The 19,107-nt window shown below is 53.7% G+C and overlaps 3 protein-coding genes across 4 annotated transcripts in view; 1 reads left to right on the forward strand and 2 right to left on the reverse strand.

Moving 5' to 3' along the window:
* The window catches only part of LOC111150215 (transmembrane protein 223), an 11,571-nt gene extending 10,702 nt beyond the window's left edge, over positions 1-869 (forward strand). The window contains exon 2 of the mRNA XM_022507635.1: positions 431-869. Within this exon, the coding sequence (XP_022363343.1) occupies positions 431-723 (293 nt within the window). The 3' untranslated portion in view covers positions 724-869. The remainder of the gene's footprint in view (positions 1-430) is intronic.
* A 91-nt stretch (positions 870-960) lies between these two features.
* LOC111150214 (transmembrane protein 179B) lies at positions 961-3,182 on the reverse strand. Its single transcript, XM_022507634.1, has 5 exons — positions 3,042-3,182; positions 1,993-2,180; positions 1,774-1,908; positions 1,524-1,602; positions 961-1,314 (listed from the first exon to the last, which is right to left on the reverse strand). The coding sequence occupies exons 1-5, from the start codon at positions 3,180-3,182 to the stop codon at positions 1,153-1,155; spliced, it is 705 nt and encodes a 234-aa protein (XP_022363342.1). The 3' UTR covers positions 961-1,152.
* Positions 3,183-3,213: 31 nt separating this feature from the next.
* Positions 3,214-14,814, reverse strand: LOC111149662 (TATA-box binding protein associated factor 6 like). 2 transcript variants are annotated; one of them, XM_022506868.1, is made up of 12 exons: positions 14,670-14,814; positions 13,891-13,950; positions 12,192-12,351; positions 11,662-11,748; positions 10,782-10,932; positions 10,580-10,630; positions 9,999-10,093; positions 8,045-8,110; positions 7,694-7,914; positions 7,201-7,333; positions 4,171-4,299; positions 3,214-4,034 (listed from the first exon to the last, which is right to left on the reverse strand). In XM_022506868.1, the coding sequence occupies exons 2-12, from the start codon at positions 13,896-13,898 to the stop codon at positions 3,264-3,266; spliced, it is 1,872 nt and encodes a 623-aa protein (XP_022362576.1). In that variant the 5' UTR covers positions 13,899-13,950; positions 14,670-14,814; the 3' UTR covers positions 3,214-3,263. The 2 variants fall into 2 exon arrangements, with proteins under 2 accessions (XP_022362576.1, XP_022362575.1); XM_022506867.1 differs by having other exon boundaries at positions 8,036-8,110.
* Positions 14,815-19,107: the final 4,293 nt, after the last annotated feature.

The following is a 19,107-nucleotide window of genomic DNA, read 5'->3' on the forward strand; positions in this document are numbered from 1 at the left end:
TGAAGCTATTTGGCCGTATTTCACCAGTTCTGTTTCTAAGCGCTTTCCTCTTGGAGGGAAGGGGCAGGTTCAATCTAAGTTTACTGCATAAACAACAAAATGGCTCGCTCTGGCTAAGTAGGCCCTTACAATGGCAACTTTTTTTTTTTTTTTAAAAGATTTATTTATTTATTTGACAGACAGAAATCACAAGGAGGCAGAGAGGCAGGCAGAGAGAGGAGGAAGCAGGCTCCCCGCCGAGCAGAGAGCCCGATGCGGGGCTCGATCCCAGGACCCCGGGATCATGACCTGAGCCGAAGGCAGAGGCTTTAACCCACTGAGCCACCCAGGCGCCCCTGCAACTTTTTTTTTTTAATTCAGGGGCACTGTTAAGGTTGCTGCTTGGCTCTTCAGCAGAAATCCCTCACCCTAAACATTGGTCTTCCTGCAGGTACCCTGGTACTCGGCGCTGGTCTTCTCTTCTCCCTGCGTTCTGTGCGTTCAGTGATGCTGCAGGCTGGAGGAAAGGAGGTGGCCGTCACCACTCATGCCCCCTTCGGCCTGGGTGCTCACTTCACCGTCCCTTTGAACCAGGTATCCTGCATGGCCCACCGTGGTGAAGTCCCTGCTATGCTGCCTCTGAAGATCAAAGGCCGGCGCTTCTACTTCCTCTTAGACAAAGCTGGCCACTTCCCCAACACAAAACTCTTTGACAATACTGTGGGTGCCTACCGCAGCTTGTGAAGAAACCATTGTGGGTTGCTCACCCCTCCCAGAGGGGACTAAAAACTGAACCTTAGAGATAGGGTGACAATCAGGGTCACGACACAAGGGCACTCAAGGTTCCTGAACAGCAAATAAAAGAGGAGTCCTAAAAAGGGCAACTGACAGAACCTCTGCCTTTTGTTACATGTCTGTTGAGCTCTGTCCTCCCATCCACCTGTCTACAGTGCTTTAACACCAAGAACTCAGTACCAAGAGGAAGGAAGAAAGTAATATAATATTCTGTTACAAAAAGAGCTGTAGGAAGAGAGGTGGGGGTGGGGGCTATCATCATGTTTCCCTCGTGGAGGGAAAACAGGCTCCCAGCATAAACAGGGCCAGGAGGGGACAGCAGGATTGTAGGCACTTGGGCAGAGTCTTTGGCTGCAGGAAGCATTCTTTGGTTCCTCTTCAGGAATGAGAAGGGCGTGGCCCAACCAGAGCATCTGTCTCAGAGCTCCACTCAGGGTCGCCCCGCTCCAGAGGCCGGTGTGGGGTGGCTTCGGACTTCCACTGCACCACCTGAAGCACCAAGACCACACACCACAATACCAGATTCACCCAAGAAGAGGTCTGTGGGAAACAGGAACAGGAGTGTGAGGAGTGTGGCCATCTCAAATCCAGTCCCACCCAAAAACCACCATTCTCTGTTTGCTGTCAGGCTGAAAGCCCTTCAGCCCCTCACAGCCTCTCACTGGAAAGCACCCTTACAACTACAGATGCTTATAGGAATCTGGGAATCCCTGGGTTTCGAACCAGTCTTTCATATCCCGGGACCTCACTTCAGCATTGTGTAGGTTGGAGTAAAACTGCAGGGCGGTTCCAGGGGGTGTCCACGGAATTTTCTGGGCTTCAGAGCAGCTGCGAGGTCAGAGAGACGGTGGTGAGAAAGGGCGGAACATACCCGACACTCCCATGCCCAGGTGCCCTTCAGGATGGGAGCAACTGACAGGGACAGAGAGGGAGTTACAGGCTCCCCTCTGTGGATGCAAGGCAGTCAGCCCCAGCCAGGGTCCCCTCCTCTTCCATTACCTAATTGTAATGTTCAGGGAGACGATGGATTTGCAGAGAGAACGGGTGCCAAATCGAAGGATACAGGCAGCCACTAAGACCAGGAAGATGGCTATAGCGGAGATGACCAGTGCTATGCAGAGCCCTATAGGGCCTCTATGAGGAGGTAGAAAACCAGCCTTGTGGGTGAGATGGGACTTCTCCCAGCTCAACCCCCGGCCCTCAGGGTAGGGCAATCACCTGTGGGAGTCCTCGATGCAGCTGCTGTAGACCCAGAAGAGGAGAAGCAGGAGACAGTAGAGGGCCAGGAGGCCAGAGACCCCAGCCACAAAGTAGCAGAGGGATGGGGCCGAGGGCTGGCCTAAGGCCAGGGAGGAGCCATTCAGGGTGGCCACACCATACAGAGGACAGCGGCCACTGAAGGAGCCCTGTGAAGAGAAGCTGCTGAGATGTCTGGTTAGTGCCTCAGCGCAGGCTCATAGCAGGTGTGAGGGATAATCTAGGAGAGAGCTACCCTAGGAAGTTCTAGATGCACTGTCAGTTCCTGTTTCTGGGCCAGTAGTGATGGAGAGGGCCTGCTGGGGAAGTCAAACCTGCTGTGGCCAGAAGGATCAGGAAATAGACGGTGGTTATAAAGGACAGTGAGCTCTGGAGATGCCTCACAAGTTCTGGTCTCCCCTCTGCAGAAATCCTAAAGTAAAACCAGGACTTGTGTAACCTTCAGCTATCTCCGATGTTTTTTCATCCGTTAAAAAAAACCACCACCTAATAGTGCATACTTCGTATTCATAGGGCTCCATGCCCCTGAGTCTACGAAGAAGACTGCCTGGGTGGGAAAACCCTTGGGCTTTCGGTGGGGGTTTTCTACATGGCTGTTTGGTCATTCACACACACTGGGCTGCGATCCTGCGCTAGCCCAGCATCTCCACCACCCTAGGTTTTATTTCCTAGCAGAGCTCGGCACAACAGTGTCTGATTTAAAGGACGAAGGCAGTGCCTGGACCGAATTCTGCTGCAGAACTAGGCTAAGGTTATACAGCCGGAGCCACCAGGCCGGGCTATGTCTGGTGCTGTCAGTCAATCCTGAGGACTCGTCCTTGCTGCAAAGAAACGGCTGTGAAGCAGAACTCCTGCCGGAGAGGCCACAGAGCGCGATCGGCGCCCGCCGGGCCTCACCCGGCCCACCGACTCCGAAGAGCAGCGCGACGGGACGGGGCCGACCCGGAGAGCAGCACCAGCATCCCACCCCACCTCCCCGACACCCAGGCCGGACCGGCCCCGCCCCGCACCTGGGTCCGGATCAGGGTCGCGGCCGCCACGGCTCCGCACAGGAAGGCGGCGGTGAAGAGCAAGAGCTCGAAGCGCTGCAGCCAGGGCAGCGCCATGGCGGCCCCGCCATCAGGAAGCCAACCGCCCAAGTCCCGCCTCATCCGGCGCGGCACGCGAGCGCGGAGACGTCACTTCCGACGCGGGGCTTTATTTACAGAGGAGGGGGGCGGGGACGCGCCGCTTCAAAGCGGAAGGTACAGCGAGTAGTCTGAGAGCGCCCAGCGGCGGGCCGGGCGGCCTGTGCGGCCGATCATGGGCAGCTTCTGCACGTAGCGCGAGGCCGGGCTAGGCCCGTATGGCGCGGGGAAGGCCGTCTGGAAGAGGCGCCCGCGGCACCGCCTCCCGGCCTGCCGCCCGGCAATGATGAACCGGAAGTGGGGGGCGCCGCGCGGGGCGAAGCGGCTCTTCTGGAAGACGTCGCGGGTGCCGGCGCCGGGCCCCTGCTGGCGGGGCGCCCCCCGCGCCCGGTGCACGCGCGGCAGCGGCCGGCTCTCGGAGGCGGCGGGCGCAGAGGCTGCCGCGGGGCCGCCGCCGCGGGGGCTCTCGTCGCCCTGCGGGCTGACCATGGCGTTGGCCGTCAACTGCGGCATCTTGCGCACCGAGTCCGGAGCGGCCGCCGGCTCCTTCTTGTCCCCGGGCGGCCGCGGAGTGCTGGGTGCGGGCTGACCGGTGCCAAAGCGGGTGGCCAAGCTGTCCCCGAAGAAGGCGTACAGCTCCCGGTAGATGTCCGCCAGGGTCACCGATGGGGAAGGGTCCTCCGGCCCCGCGCCTCCTGGCGGCAGCGGGAGGACAGACCCAAAGCCTGGCTCCGCGCTGCCCCCGGAGGGAGACTCCTGCAGAAGGAGGCTGTCCCAGGGGAGATCATCCGAGCCCCGGCACCCCCTGCCGCTTGGGCCGCTCTTATTGGGCTCTGCTGCCTGGGCCTTCATCTTCAGCAGTCGCTCCACAGCCACCTGCAAGAGCAGAGGAACCAGGATAGGCAAGAACTAGGAGGAACCGGGGCCCATTAAGTTTTCCAAAGTAAGGCAGGTGAGCGAGCTGCTGAGCTCAAGCAGGGTAGAAGGGAGGCTGGAAGGGGCAGGCACTCACCAGAATGGCTCCATAAACCTTGTGCCCATCTGCTTTAACCTGGGCGTTAGAGACGGAATAATCATCTAGCACAGCCTGCAGATTTGTCCAGTAAGTGGACAGGTGTGGGTACAGGACTCGTTCCACCGCCTGGGAGAGAAGGAACACAGTAGGCACCTCTTTGTTACTTATGGCCTCTCAAGTACCCTTTCCCATGGAAGACCTACTTTCTATCTCCGATATGAAATTCTTAGCCTGGCATATTCAACCAGCATTTATTTGGAACCCACTCTATACCCAAACCTTTGCTAAGCACTGGCGATAAGGGTCAGGTACAAAGACAATATAAAGTGACCCAACTATCACTGACCTGTATGACAGGGGCTAAGAGGGTGTGAGTAATGCCCAGGGCTAGAAACAGACGGATTTAATTTGCCAACTATTACCCTATATGCTCGGTAGGCAACTACTATTCTTGCTGAGATGTAAACTGGGACTCAGTTCAAACCACCTGCCCAAAAACAAAACAACTGATCAGAGACCTGGTCTCTGATTATGTATCAAGTTAAGACTTCACAGAGGAGGTGACCTCTGTTATGCACTTTGCTGGGTGGGAGTTCTCCAGCCGGTCATCCACAGCCTGAAGATTTGACAATGTTAACAAATGGGCAAGTTCCTCGAGAAATAGAACTTACTGCTGACTCAGCTATTAAAAACTTGAATAATTCTCTGACCATAGTAGGTACCTAACCACAAATAAAATCATTGCTAAAATTCAGATATTCAAGGAAAAGAGCATCTCAATCTCACAAGAACAAACAAGAAATGCTCCTACCATGCCTCAGTCTATGAAGTCAGTGTAACCCTGATAATAAAACTCTACAAGGACAGTACAAGAGAAGAAACTTGTTACTGATTTCACTCCTGAAAACAGAAAAAAATTAAAATTTAGTAAGCCCGAAAGTATACAAAAAATGCCTTATATTCCAATAAAAGATTTAGGGTTTTTTTAAGTCTATACTATATTGAGTCTATACACAAAAATGTAATGATGGTTTACTATTAAAAATCCATGGGGTGCCTGGGTGGCTCAGTGAGTTAAAGCCTCTGCCTTCGGCTCAGGTCATGATCTCAGGGTCCTGGGATGGAGCCCCTCATTGGGCTCTCTGCTCAGCAGGGAGCCTGCTTCCTCCTCTCTCTCTGCCTGCCTCTCTGCCTACTTGTGATCTCTGTCTGTCAAATAAATAAATAAAATCTTAAAAAAAAAAAAATCCATAAACGGGAGCCTAGGTGGCTTAATCGGTTGGGCTCTTCGTTTCCACTTGGTGATCTTGGGGTCATGTAGCGCAGGGTCTGCTTGAGTCGGATTGTCCCTCCCCTACCCCCTCCCCCTGCCCTGCTCTCGAGTGTGCAAGTGTTCTCTCTAAATAAGTTTTCTTTTTAAATCCATAAATACAATTAATCACATTAACAGATAAAAGCACAAAAACCTTAGGATCAATCAAAAAATACAGAAAAAGCATTTGATAAAAGTTAAACATAAATAATAAAATCAAGAATATAAAGCAGGGGGCGCCTGGGTGGCTCAGTTGGTTGGGCAACTGCCTTTGGCTCAGGTCATGATCCTGGAGTCCCAGGATCGAGTCCCGCATCGGGCTCTCTGCTTGCCAGGGAAGCTGTTTCTCCCACTGACCTCTCTCCTCTCATACTCTCTCTCTCTCTCTCTCAAATAAATAAATAAAAAAATATATTTAAAAAAAAAAAAAAAAAGAATATAAAGCAGTATGAAGTAATTTATCTGAGAAAGGTTACCAGTAAACACAAGGTAAATGTCAGCCTAAATGGGAAGGATATTAGCACTTCTCTCAAAATTGGAAATGACATGGGGCACCTGAGTGGCTCAGTCGGTGGGGTGTCTGTCTTCAGCTCAGGTCATGATCCCGGGGTCCTGGGATCCAGTCCCGCACTGGCTCCCTGGGCTCAGGGGGGAGCCTGCTTCCCCCTCTCCTCTGTGCTCATGCTCTCTGTCACTATCTCTTTGTGTCTCTCTCAAATAAATAAAATCTTAAAAAAAAAAAAAATTGGAAATGACACAAGGATGCCCCTTATCGTTATATGTAAAATGATACTAGCAGTCCTAGCAATAAAATAGAAAGAAATTAAAGGCAATAGCTTTAGAAAAGATGAAATAAAGCTATCATTATATTTACCATATGATCCACATTAAAAACCCGAAAAAGTGAGGCACAGGGCTGGCTCAGTGGGTAGAGTGTGCCACTCTTGATCTTGGGGTCATGAGTTCCCCATGGTGGGTACAGAGATTACTAAAAATAAATAAGCTTAAAAAAAATACTCAGGGGGCGCCTGGGTGGCTCAGTGGGTTGGGCCGCTGCCTTCGGCTCAGGTCATGATCCCAGGGTCCTGGGATCGAGTCCCGCATCGGGCTCGCTGCTCGGCAGGGAGCCTGCTTCCCTTCCTCTCTCTCTGCCTGCCTCTCTGCCTACTTGTGATCTCTCTCTGTCAAATAAATAAATAAAGTCTTAAAAAAAAAAAAAAATACTCAGTACAAGAGGAATTGAGGGATAGTTCCTTAACATGATTAGCACAGTATGGGCAGGGATTCATGAAGTGGAGATGTATTAGTACTTGCCACGTAGGACATTTTTTTTTATAAAAGATTTTATTTATTTATTTGACAGATCACAAGTAGACAGAGAGGCAGGCAGAGAGTGAGAGGGAAGCAGGCTCCCCACTGAGCAGAGAGCCCGATGCGGGGCTCGATCCCAGGACCCCGGGATCATGACCTGAGCCGAAGGCAGAGGCTTTAACTCACTGAGCCACCCAGGCGCCCCCACGTAGGACTTTTGAAAGCATAAGACACTGATCTACAGAAAGTCATGCTACCAACTAGCCTGGCTTCAGGCAAGAACTCTGTACATGGAAACGGCAAGCATAGACATTTTTATGAGAAAAGACACACAAATACCACTGTTCTATTTACAAATGGGAGCTCTTATGGCTCTGTCTATGGGGAAAGGCCAGGGTCCTCACCTTCCAGCCAAGGGCATGCAGCCCCACCACAGCCCCGTAATGAGAGCAGAGAGGCCGCACCGGGTCTGCCAAGACCTTCTGCAGGGAGAGCAGGATCTGCTGATAAAGGCCGCTCACCAGGTCCCCGTGGGTCCTACGGGCGCAGCATTGGGTCAGAGAGGAGAACGAGGCACGGGGCCACCCAACTGGACTCAAGTCAGGGCACATAGAGAAAATGGCGGTGGCCTGGCACATTGAGGTAAGCAAACAAGGTGGCTCATTGTTCAGGGACTGAAGACTACCCAAAGGGCTGAAGGACCAAGCCCTTGGCACAGTCGCCATCCATTTCTACAATCCCAGGGTGCCACAGTGCAGCGACCGGAAAGCTCTAATGGAAAGAGGCTCCCTGACCTCATGACATAGGGCCTTGAAGCCAAACATTTCCACCCCCTCCCACCACAACCCCCTCAGTGTTGTGGCAGCCCCCCTCTGTTGGGCTAGGCCCAGTGGCTACCAGAAGATGTGGCTGAGCAGGAGGGCGGCGCCATCCCGAAGAGTCCAGTGGTCATTCAGAGGGTTGATGGAGGCAGCCAGCGGCTCTAGGACGCAGTAGAGGACGCTGCCTACCAGGGAGCGAACGTACGGCCCCAAGCACAAGTGTGGGTTCCGAACCAGGCTCCGGGCCACTTGCAGGAGCCGGTGCAGCTGCTCCAGGTCGTGGCTAACAGATTTCACCTGTTTGCAGAAGACACCGGCTGAGGGGCACAAGAGGGGGCAGGGAGGGGGCGGCGGCTCTGCAGGCACCCGCCACCAGCCCTACCCGGGGCTGGGTCACCTCCCCAGCCTGCTCACTCACCCCACTGACCACATAGACAAAGTAAGGCAGGAGGGCCGCTATCTTGGAGTTAGTCTGCAGGTCCTGGAGAGCAATCTGAAAAGGAAGGAGCCAGATTGCCCTGGATCCACCAGCCCCAGGGAAAAACCGACAGTTTTTAAAGGACAGCTGAGTATTTCTAAAGTAAAATTGTAAACATTCTCACTCTTTGATTCAGCAACTGTATTTCTGTAAATGTAACCCACCGTAAGAAATAACCACTCATGGGACCCCTGTGTAGCTCAGTCGCTTGGGCGCCTGCCTTTAACTCAGGTCATGATCCCAGGGTCCTGGAATCAAGTCCCGCATCAGGCTCCCTGCTCAGCGGGGAGTCTCCTTCTCGCTCTGCCTGCTGCTCCCCCTGCTTCTTCCCTCTCTCTCTTTCAGACCAATAAATGAACAAAATCTTTAAAAAAAAAAAAAAAGAAAGAAAGAAATACCCACTGACAAACATACCCACTCCTACCCGTCTGTGACAACACGAAACTGAATACAATGTAAGTTCTAATACGTCTTTTTAAAAAATATTATTTGTGGGACGCCTGGGTGGCTCAGTGGGTTGAGCCGCTGCCTTCGGCTCAAGTCATGATCGCGGGGTCCTGGCAGTGAGTCCCGCGATCGAGTCCCGCGTCGGGCTCTCTGCTCAGCAGGGAGCCTGCTTCCTTCTCTCTCTGCCTGCCTCTGTCTACTGTGATCTCTCTCTGTCAAATAAATAAATAAAATCTTTAAAAATATATATATTATTTGTGCTTTCTTTTTTTAAGATTATATTTATTTATTTGACAGAGAGAGATCACAAGTAGGCAGAGAGGCAGGCGGGGGGTGGGGGGAGGGAAGCAGGCCCCCTACCGAGCAGAGAGCCAGATGCAGGACTCCATTCCAGGACCCTGAAATCATGACCTGAGCCGAAGGCAAAGGCTTAACCCACTGAGCCACCCAGGTGCCCCTGTCTAACACGTTTTTAATGGAGAAAAGCAGCTGTTCTAAAACCAGATGTTTTGGTTTATACTAGAGTAATCACAGTTAAAACATAGAGGAAAAAAAGGTAGGCGCTTCTATTAGAGACCCTCACTTTCCAGTTTGTATGCTTTTATTTTACAATACTTCTGTAATGAAATGCTGGTCTTTTGTAGCAGAAAAAAAGTTAAGTAAACGAGAAAAACTGTCCTAGGCATGAATCTCTGCTACCTGTGACCCCCAGACTCTTCTGGATAAAGGTCCTCAGCAGGTGTCACGTAGGCAGACAACATGCTGGCGAGGCAGGAGCTCAGCTCCCAGGCCCTCCATCCAGCCACCTGCCCTGCTCCTAGGGAACCAGAGCCGTGCTTCTGAGGCAGGAATGTACGGTAGCAACATTCCCAATTTTGCCGTGGGAGTGGCAGCGACAGCCAGACACGTGGAGAAGTGGGGGATGTAAGCCCTCTAGGAGAGGCCACATGCGTGAGCAGACCACCAAACCAGTGCCGTCCTGATTCTGAACAGAAGGGGACTGACCACAGGTCGCGTCCCGCAGGCCCTGCGGAGTCCCAGAGGCTAAAGCGGCAGGGTCTCCGAGCCGGCCGGGCACCCTGACTGCCTCTACTTCCCATCTCTCCCTCTCAAGTCCAGGCAAATGAGAGCTGCCATGTGCCTGTCCCCTTCCCCCTGCCCCGTGGCCGCAGGTCAATAGTCACCCTAAAGCGTAGGCTCTGGAATTAAAGGGTGGGGGTACTGACCACGTGAGCCCCCTAAATGCCCCAGCTGAGTTGCTGGTTCCAGAAGAACAAGGGTTCCTGCTAGAGTGGTTAGAGTCTGCCCTGGAGGAGGACCAGCCTGAGAGTATGAAACCGCCACAGACAGCAGCCTCCAGCCAGGTCAGCCCGGCGGTGTGGAGTGGACAGGAAGCAGGCATCTGAGAGGGTTTTCGGGGAACCTGAAAGCTGGCCTTTGTGCCCCACTCGCTCACCTTCATCAGCTGTGGATCGTCCCCCAGCACAGCCCGGGTCACTTGTTGGTAGTACTTGAGAAGGTCATCAGTCAGCGAAGACACCGCGCTGGGCACTGTACGCGGATGGGCAGGAGGTGGTCAGGGTGGAGAGCCCAGCCCTCTCCCAGCCTCCCCTGCGTGCCCTCCCTCACCCCCTTACCCTCCACCCTCCCCGCCAGGAGCCCATGCAGACAGGACTCCCAGAGCAGCCTGCTCAGCCCTGACCTTGCCGGCTCTGCCCACCTCTGTGCTCTGTATTCTGCCTCCCACCCGTCCTCCACTAGGAGATTCCTGCTCCGTCCTAATCCCTCCTGGACCCCTGCCATCAGGGACCCCAGCTGCCCAGCCTTGTGTGCCAGCATTCAACACCCCACAACATGACGGGTTCCAATACTGGGCTGCGATCTCCAAATCCAAGCCCCCTGGGCAGTGGCTGTGCCCCCGCAGGACCAGGCATCAGTAAATACTTGTCAGATGAAGAATCAGAGAAATGGGGTGCCCCCCTCACACCGGCTCCTAAGGAAGGAAAGCTCAGAGCCCGTTCCCCATACCACCCTTACCTGATCCTTGTGGGGCCAGGTTCCCTTTGCCGTCTAGGTAGGAGACATGAACTAGAACCAGAGCAGAGAGAGAGGGGAGCCTGGGGTTTTGCCTGTGGTAGCACCGCCCACCCGAGTCCTGCTCCATCCACCAGCCAGCCCATCGCCCCTCCTGTGACGACTCTGTTTCTGTCCCCGCCCCACATAGGGCCTGGGCAGTCACCTCTCACAGCTGTCTCGGCACAGCCTTTAGGGATGTTGGTGGCCAAGGCCAGCTCTACCAGGTTCACCTCTCGGTCCTCAGGGAAGTACAGCTCACCCTCTCTGGCAGGGCGCAGGAGCAGCGCCTCCTGGGACCCATAACCACACACAGCCTGAGCAGAGAGAGGACCAGAGGGCAGGCTGAATCCAGGGAGGGAAGAGGCGCTCTACAGATCCTGCCAGGGAGTCTACACTGAGGCAAATCCAAAAGTCCCGAGAAAGGGGAGATGCCCCAGGCCTCAAGCCTATTGCTGGGAATCTGGCCGCAGCATCGAGCACTCGCTGGGTCAGGGAGTAGAACATGGTCCCTCCACCCCGATTTGTACGGGCTCTGAGCCCCACACCCCTCTGCTGCTGGTCCTCACACTCACCCAACTTTGAAAACACGACTCTTTTTTTTAAAAGTAGGCTCCATGCCCGATGTGGGGCTCAAACTCACAACCCTGAGATTAGGAGCCACATGCTCTACTGAGCAAGCCAGCTAGGCACCCCAACACTACTCTCTTCTCAACCTGACCTCCTCCCCTCGAGTCCCTACCCCACAACAACTATGCAGGACATTTTAACATCCACATTTGTGCCCAGGCTCCTCCCTTACCCAGAATGTCCCCCTCTTCCCCTCTTAGCTGAGTCTAATGCAAGCCTCCCTTCAAAGCCTGCATCGAGTCCCAGCTCTTCCAAGAAGGCTTCCCGAACCTCCGGGCCCCCCGGCACTATGGCGGCCATGAGCTTCCCTTGTGCACACACTGGGTCTTCATGTGTCTCTCCGTGGTGCCAGCCCCGAGCAGCGCACAGAGGTGGGTCGTGCCAGCCGAGGCCTCCGCAGCCTGGGCTCGACTCACCTCCACGCTGCTCCATCGGAGAGCCCTGTTGAAATCCTCGACGGTCAGCTTCCGCCGTTTGGTGTGTTTCATGAACTGCGAGCTATTCTGAGAGGGGAGGAACAAAGTCAGGGGACAGAGAGAAGGGGGTACGGAGTCCCCCCCAGGGGAGAGAGACAGATGGAAGGCAAAAAGGACCCCGAACAGAGACCAAAACGCCCAGACTCCAGCGCTGGTCTTGTGCAAACAGCCCTTGATGTAATGTTCCCTCTCTGGGACCCAGTTTCTCGCATGTAGAATATGAACTCGTGTGGCCTGCCCAGCATGGCTGTCAAGAAGACGGGCACGTGAGACCATGCACAGCCAGCACCGTTCACCAGGAAGCCCCGCTGGCTCAAAGGGGAACTCTGGAGAGGGCAGGGATGGCCTCCTCCATTGCCTTGAAGCCCAAGTAGGGGCCGCACCCATACCTGTGTAATACATCCCTGCAGGAGGGGGCGACCACCGGGAGGGGAGAGCAGGGAGGGTGCAGGGAGGGAAGGGGAGCGGACCTGCGTGGCCTCTCTGAGCCGGTAGCACACGTCCTCCGCGAGCAGGGCCGCCACCTCGTCGCTCAGCTCCAGGCCCGTGCTCTCTGCCATGAGCCGGACCGACTCCCGAGGGATCTCCACAAACCGCCGCTCTTCCCGCTCTGACATGGCTCCGCTGGAGCTGGGAGCCAGGAGAGAAGGCCTAAAAAGCCACCCAGGCCCCCTCCGAGCACAGAAGCCTGCCTCAAGGCCTTCTGAGCCAGGCTCCCTGCTCTTGCTCCAGAAACCCCAAACAAGGCGCCACTGAGGCAAAGTGTAAGAAACAGACGAGCCGGGTCAGACAAGAGTGTTGCCTGAGAAAGGGCCTGGCCTTGGGAGTTCATGGAACTGGGCCCCAGCCGTGCCCTACCACTTCCTGAGTGAACGTGGCCGAGGTCTGTCAGCCTGAGCCCTGGTGTCCCAACCTGGGGAACACAGGCAATCGCCCCCGCCCTCCCTAACTCACGGGGCTGCTGTGAAGATGAATGAGCTGGTGCAGGAGGAAGCCAGGGACTAGAACGGTACCCAGATGGACAACGAAAGATGTAACCACGGTCAGTTACAAGTAAAAACGTCATGTCTTCCTCCCCGATTCTTGCTACAACCACTACCTACTGAGTCTTGATGAAAACAGTACTTTCCCCCTTGCTCAAAAGCCTTCAGTCCTTCCCCACAGGTTCTAAAAGAAACTCTCAACTCCCCAGCTTGACATTCTGGGTTTGGTCCCAAATCCCCACAGGTGTTCAAGCTGATCCCTCCTCCCAGGAAGACCAGCCTAGTGTCCTCCCACCTGCCTTGCGCTCCTCCACCAGTGCTCAGGCTGGTCTGCCTCCCCCTTTACTCCAAGCCCCCACCCTCTCCTCTTTGCTAAGGTGAAGCCAGGCTTCCCTGTAAGGTCTTCCTGCCCGTATGCCACTGGGGACTGTCAGGCTTTCAGCAGCTGGGCTTTTTGCCCATGTTTCTGGTCTTCCCCAGTCTGGCCACGAGGCCTAAAGGCAGGAACCTGTTCTTCCGTTCACAGGATATGGCAGAGTAAGAATCCAACAAAAACAGTGGCCGATGAAGGACTCTGACACAATTAGAAGGCAGGCCCATAAGGGCCAGAGTGAGGTGTCAGCACCATGGGCAGCAGGGCTCCAGTTCCAGGGTGACCCACCCAGGAGCTGCCCCACTCCTCCTCTCTGGCAAGGCTCACTGGGTCACGAGTGATCTCCAGGTCCCTAGATCCAATGGGCATCCTACCCTGGCCTCCCGTATGCCTCCCAGTGGCTCCACACTGGCTCTGGAATAGAGAACAGACCTGGTTCCCAGGTCCTGCATGTCCACCGACTTCTGCAACATTTCTCTCCTGTGTTCTGCATTCCCACCATGGCCTCTTTCCATTCCCCCGCAAAACACCTGCTATCAGGACGTTCATACACTGCGCTACTGGAAACACTCTCCTCCTCCACTCCCAATCTCTAGGTCTAGTGGACTCCTAAGAGGCTCCCTCAAGTCTCAGTTCAAATGTCACTTGCTCCAGGAAGTCTCCTCAGACCTCCACAGTGTCCGGGTACTTTGCCTTCAAAGCAATTATCACAGTTTGTAATTACGTATCTGTGTAACTTTGTGATTAACTCCTAACTCCCCCACTAGATAGTAAGCTCCACACCAGCTAGGATCGTCATGCCTGTTTGCTCACCTTTGCATCCCCAGCGTCGGGCACACTGTCAGCACATAATACGCCCTCAATAAACACTTGCTGCAAAAACGAACAAAAAACAGCTATTTTTTCTAAACACACGCAATGCCTGAGGCACAAAGCTAAGTGCTTTATATGGCTCACACTTCATTTTATCCTCATTAACAATGAAATAAGTATTATATAAGTACTACGTCAATTTCACAGTCAAGGAAATCAAAGCTCTGAGGGATTCATGTTCAGTGACTTGTCCAAGACCACCCAGCGAGCACTAAGTAGGGAGCAGGGACCAACTCTTGTTCCGAATCAAGTGAGTGGCGGGCTGTGTGGGGAACAAGGCCTGCATTCCCAGCCCGAAGATTTGGCGTTGGAGACCCGCCAACGGATAATTCTGAAGTTTCTGTTTCCCTGTCCGTGAAATGAGAATATGAAGTCCTGCCCACGCGGAAAGCGCGGATGGAGTTTCCCTACTGGATGCCCACATTAAGACCCACAAAGTCCAGGTTCTGACCAAGGTCTCCCTCCACCCCAATCTCCTCTCTGCATCCTCAGAGCCACTAGCCACACTGGGAAAGAGCGTGGGAACTGACCGCCACCGGGCTCAGGGGTGTGCATCCCCCCACCAAGCCTCGCTTCATCCCCGATCCAGAAGTGGCGGGGTGGGGTGGAAGAGGTCAGGGGTTACCGAACTTGGGTCACGTGGTCAGAGAAGGGGGCGGGCCCCCAGAGGAGCAGGCCCTAAGACCGGTGAGTGCGAGGCCCTGCGAGGGACTGCTCACCTGAGGGCTCCGGGCGCAGCGAAGGGGTCTACCCAGACCGCGGCGGTGGCGGTGGCGGCGGCGGCAGCGCCCACTCACCCTGCTCACCCTAATTCCCTCTCTCTGAGCCCAGGCCCCACCTTCCAAGAGCACAGCCAATCGGCGAGCGCCTTGCGAAGTTCCCGCCCTCCCGGGGGCTTCCGGCCAAGCGGTTGGCCTCTGTGAAGGGGCTGTAAAACCATCTGGGCGCGATGGGGTCACGTGATGCCGAGGCGTCGGGCTTCTTAAAGCAACAGCTCTTGGGAATTTTTGCGAGTAGATACCTATGGTTTGGCTTGAAAAGCGTATGGTCAAGAATAGCGTCCTTATTCCTTTAGTCTAGTCTGCTCCTGAGTACGTACGCGACTGCAACGAAGCTTTAAACTTTAATGTCTAACCAAAGTTTTCTTCGCCCGCTTGCTGGGGCTCAGCTTACCCCTCCAACATCACCTGCACTTCCCTTTCCCGCCGCAGGGTTGGAGCTCCCGGTGGGTATTCTCTTGCGGACAGAAGGGTCTTCCCACTGGCCCGAACTCAACGTGCAAGCTGCAGACGCCAGGGCCATGCTCACTCTGACACCCTACCTCCTATCTTTTTCATTCCTGTTCTTACTGAACAAAAGCCCAAACATAAGCCCTCACCTGCCTCGCAGACTTCCTTGACTGATCTCCCTGCACCCACTTTCCCGAACTTGCGCAGTTCTCAGTTCAGAACCAAGTGGGGTTAGTGAGTCAAGTATAGTATCTGGAGTCAGACTAACCTGGGTCCAAATTCTGCCACCAATTTGGGGCAAATTACCTAACCACATTTTCGCCCAACTACAAAATGGGGTAGTAATACCCACCTCACCGGATTACTGTAGATTAAATGAGATCATGTCTATGAAAGCACTTGACAGAGTTGTGGTCGGACCTTCTTTCACATAACGGGCAGCAGACAGTGAATCAATTCCTTTATGTTCATCCAAGATGAGGTAGTTGGCAACAGGCTGTTCATTACAGAGAGGAATATTCCGCGAGGGAGCGTGACTGTATACATTCTAGCCCTTCCTCCCTCTCTGGGTTAGATGCTGCTGCCTCCAGAAAGGATCCTCCCAGGACAGAGCGGGGAAAGCCAGATAGAGGTGACTCAGGTTGCCATGGCAACAGCCCCTAAGGAGCCCATGACCCCCCTAGGTCTCTTCCAGTTACATTCAGAAAGACACTAGCAGTAGTTTTCAGTACTGCGCTTCAATGCTGCAGTGTCTGCCCACCTCTGCATAAAGGGAAGGGGTAGGGACTCCTCTGACGTCCTGAGTCTGAAGTCAGCTTAGCAAGATCTGGGCTCCTGGCTGAGGTGTTTAATTAGTCTGGAGAGCCACTGGCAACCTTGGAGGCAGGAGACAATGGCGGAAGGCCCTGGGGCCTGTGGGATATACTGACACTGTATTCAAGCTATCTGGGGCCCATCTGCCCCCAAGCTCGGGTGGAGGCAGGGGTTAAGGGAAGCAGTAGTGAGACCCACATGGCCACAGGTAAGAAAGCTGGGTCCACTCACTCCCCAGCCACCTAGTGCCTGGCAAAGAGAGCTAATGAAGGCTTTGGTGCCAGATGGACAGTTTAAAAACAAAACAAAAGCCCTACCACTCACTAGAGCTGTGTGACTGTACGCATTCTAGTTGAGGTGTCTCACCTGTTTTGTCGGCCGTCAAGTGGAGTAACAGACGCGACTCCATGGAACCCTTGTGAACAATCCGGTAGCGTGTCAAAGACTTAGCACTAGCAGGCAGATATTCCTGTTACCTGTGACCTTTGTAAGAGGCTGTAACTTTCAGTTACAAAACCTTAGAAGCATCCTGGAGACCATCTCCAGGCCATCCGCACTTGCTCCCTTTCCCCGACAGCGCGTGCCTTCCTGATGGGTGCCACCCCCCACATCCTCACCACCACCTTCGTGCCCAGGTTCCACGAGCAGCTTCCGTCCATCAGTTGCTTCCTTTCTAGGCCCGTGTTACTTCCAGGTTCTCCGCAACACAATTTACAGATGGGAGGCTCCCTCTGAGAACTTGAGAGGAATTTTGCTCTTGGTGACACACATGGTGTTTACAGCTTAGGGGGAGTCCCTACAACCCGGGTGATCCACTCAGAGTACAACAAAGTGGTGGCACAACTATAATGTGGTTTCCGTGGGAAAATTCACTGCAAATCCAGCCCAGAAACTGTCCCCAGATTCAACAAACTTGGAAAACGTGGCCCAGTCCCAAGAGCTGGAGATAGAAAAATTAAAGGGAAAGAGATGCATGTGAATCCACAGTTATCAGTTATCAAGAAAATAACAAACTTGGGGCAGCTGGCCGACTCGGCAGGTTAAAACTCTGCCTTCCGATCAGGTCATGATCTCAGGGTCCTGGGAGACCCCTGATCAGCGGGGAGCCTGCTTCCCCGCGCCCCCCCCCCACACCGCCTGCTACTCTGCCTACTTGTGATCTCTTTGTCAAATACATAAAATCTTTTTTTTTTTAAGATTTTATTTATTTCACAGACAGAAATTACAAGTAGGCAGAGTAGCAGGCGGGGAGAGAGGAGGAAGCAGGCTCCCTGCCGAGCAGAGAGCCCGATGCGGAGCTCGATCCCCAGACCCTGGGATCATGACCTGAGCCGAAGGCAGAGTCTTAACCCACTGAGCCACCCAGGTGCCCCAATAAATAAAATCTTAAAAAATAAAAAAAGAGAGCCCCTGGGTGGCTCAGTGGGTTAAAGCCTCTGCCTTCGGCTCACATCATGATCCCAGGGTCCTGGGATTGAGCCCCGCATTGGGCTCTCTGCTTGGCGGGGAGCCTGCTTCCTCCTCTCTTCCTGCCTCTCTGCCTACTTGTGATCTCTCTCTCTGTCAGATAAATAAATAAATAAAATCTTAAAAAAAAAAAAAAAAACTTTACATAATAATGAGGGACACCGGGGCGCCTGGGTGGCTCAGTGGGTTAAAGCCTCTGCCTTCGGCTCAGGTCATGATCCCGGGGTCCTGGGATCGAGCCCCACATCGGGCTCTCTGCTCAGCGGAGAGCCTGCTTCCTCCTCTCTCTGCCTGCCTGTCTGCCTACTTGTGATCTCTGTCAAATAAATAAATAAAATCTTATAAATAAATAAATAATTAGAAAAATAATGAGGGGCACCTGGTTGGCTCAGTCAGTGGGGCAGGTAGCTCTTGATCTCAGAGTCACGAGTTCAAGCCCCACCCTGGGTGTAGAGATTACTTAAAAGAGGAACCGGTTAGGGGAGCCTGGGTGGCACAGAGAAGGGGTCCACTTTCCGTGTTGGCTCAGGTTGTCATCTCAGGGTCATGAGATGGGGCCCCGCATCAGGTTCTGTGCTCAGTGAGCTGTCTGCTGAGATTCTCTCTTCCTCTCCCCTTCCCACTCATGCTATCTAAAATAAATAGATCAATCTTAAAAACACAGAGAGAGGGCACCTGGGTGGCTCAGTCAGTTGAGGATCTGCCCTCGGCTCAGGTCATGACCCCAGGGTCCTGGGATCCAGCCCCACATTAGGGCTCCCCACTCAGTGGGAAGCCTGTTTCTCCCTCTGCCTCTACCTGCTTCCATTTGTGGGCTCTCTCTGTCAAATAAATAAAAATCTTAAAAAAGAGAAAGAAATAAAGGTTATAAAAAGAAATGGGAGACGGTTATAAAACGTTTTGTGACACACTGTAGAGGTATGAATGGAAAAGCCTCCACCTATCTGTCCAGGAGTGGTGAAGGCAAGGAGAAAGAAACCACATTTAAGTGTCATTTTCTTACCATGTTCCAGCCACTATTCTGGATGCTTCTTATGGGGGGGGTCTCTGGACCTTGGCATGATTGACATTTGGAACCAAGTAATTCTTTGTTGGGGAGCGGGGTCCTAGACACTGAAGGATGCCACGCAGCACCCCTGGCCTCTTCCCACTAGAAGGCAGTAGTACCATCCATAGTTGTTACAGCCCAAATAAATGTCATTGCCAAATGTCCCCAGGGTGCAAAAATCACCCCCACTCAGAATCACTGCTTTAATGCATTAGGGCACAATCATCACAATTAATAGTTGAGGGCCTATCAGGGGCCAGACGCCGTGCAAGCCACTTGCATGTGTAAGCTCACACCAGCAGCGACCACCCAAAGAGGGATGTAAGCCCATTTCATCATGAGAAAACGTAAGGTCACCCAGCTAGAACTGAAACCCAGTTTTACACCAACCCAAATACCACGCTTTCTAGGACACAATTCTGCTTCCCAAGGAAGTAAAAGAAAGCTGAAAAAGAAGAAAAAGGGAGGCGGGGGAGAAGGATGATTGAGGTTTGCTGGATCGGCAGGCAGCCAGGAGACAGGCTGGGAGAGGGCATACCAAGGCAGAGAATTCTATGACAAAAGCAGAGTGTGGGCATCCTGGGAGGGAAGGCGGCATAT

This window comes from Enhydra lutris, unplaced genomic scaffold (assembly GCF_002288905.1).
Source record: "Enhydra lutris kenyoni isolate GAN:26980312 unplaced genomic scaffold, ASM228890v2 scaffoldscaffold22, whole genome shotgun sequence".
Classification (NCBI taxonomy): domain Eukaryota; kingdom Metazoa; phylum Chordata; class Mammalia; order Carnivora; family Mustelidae; genus Enhydra; species Enhydra lutris.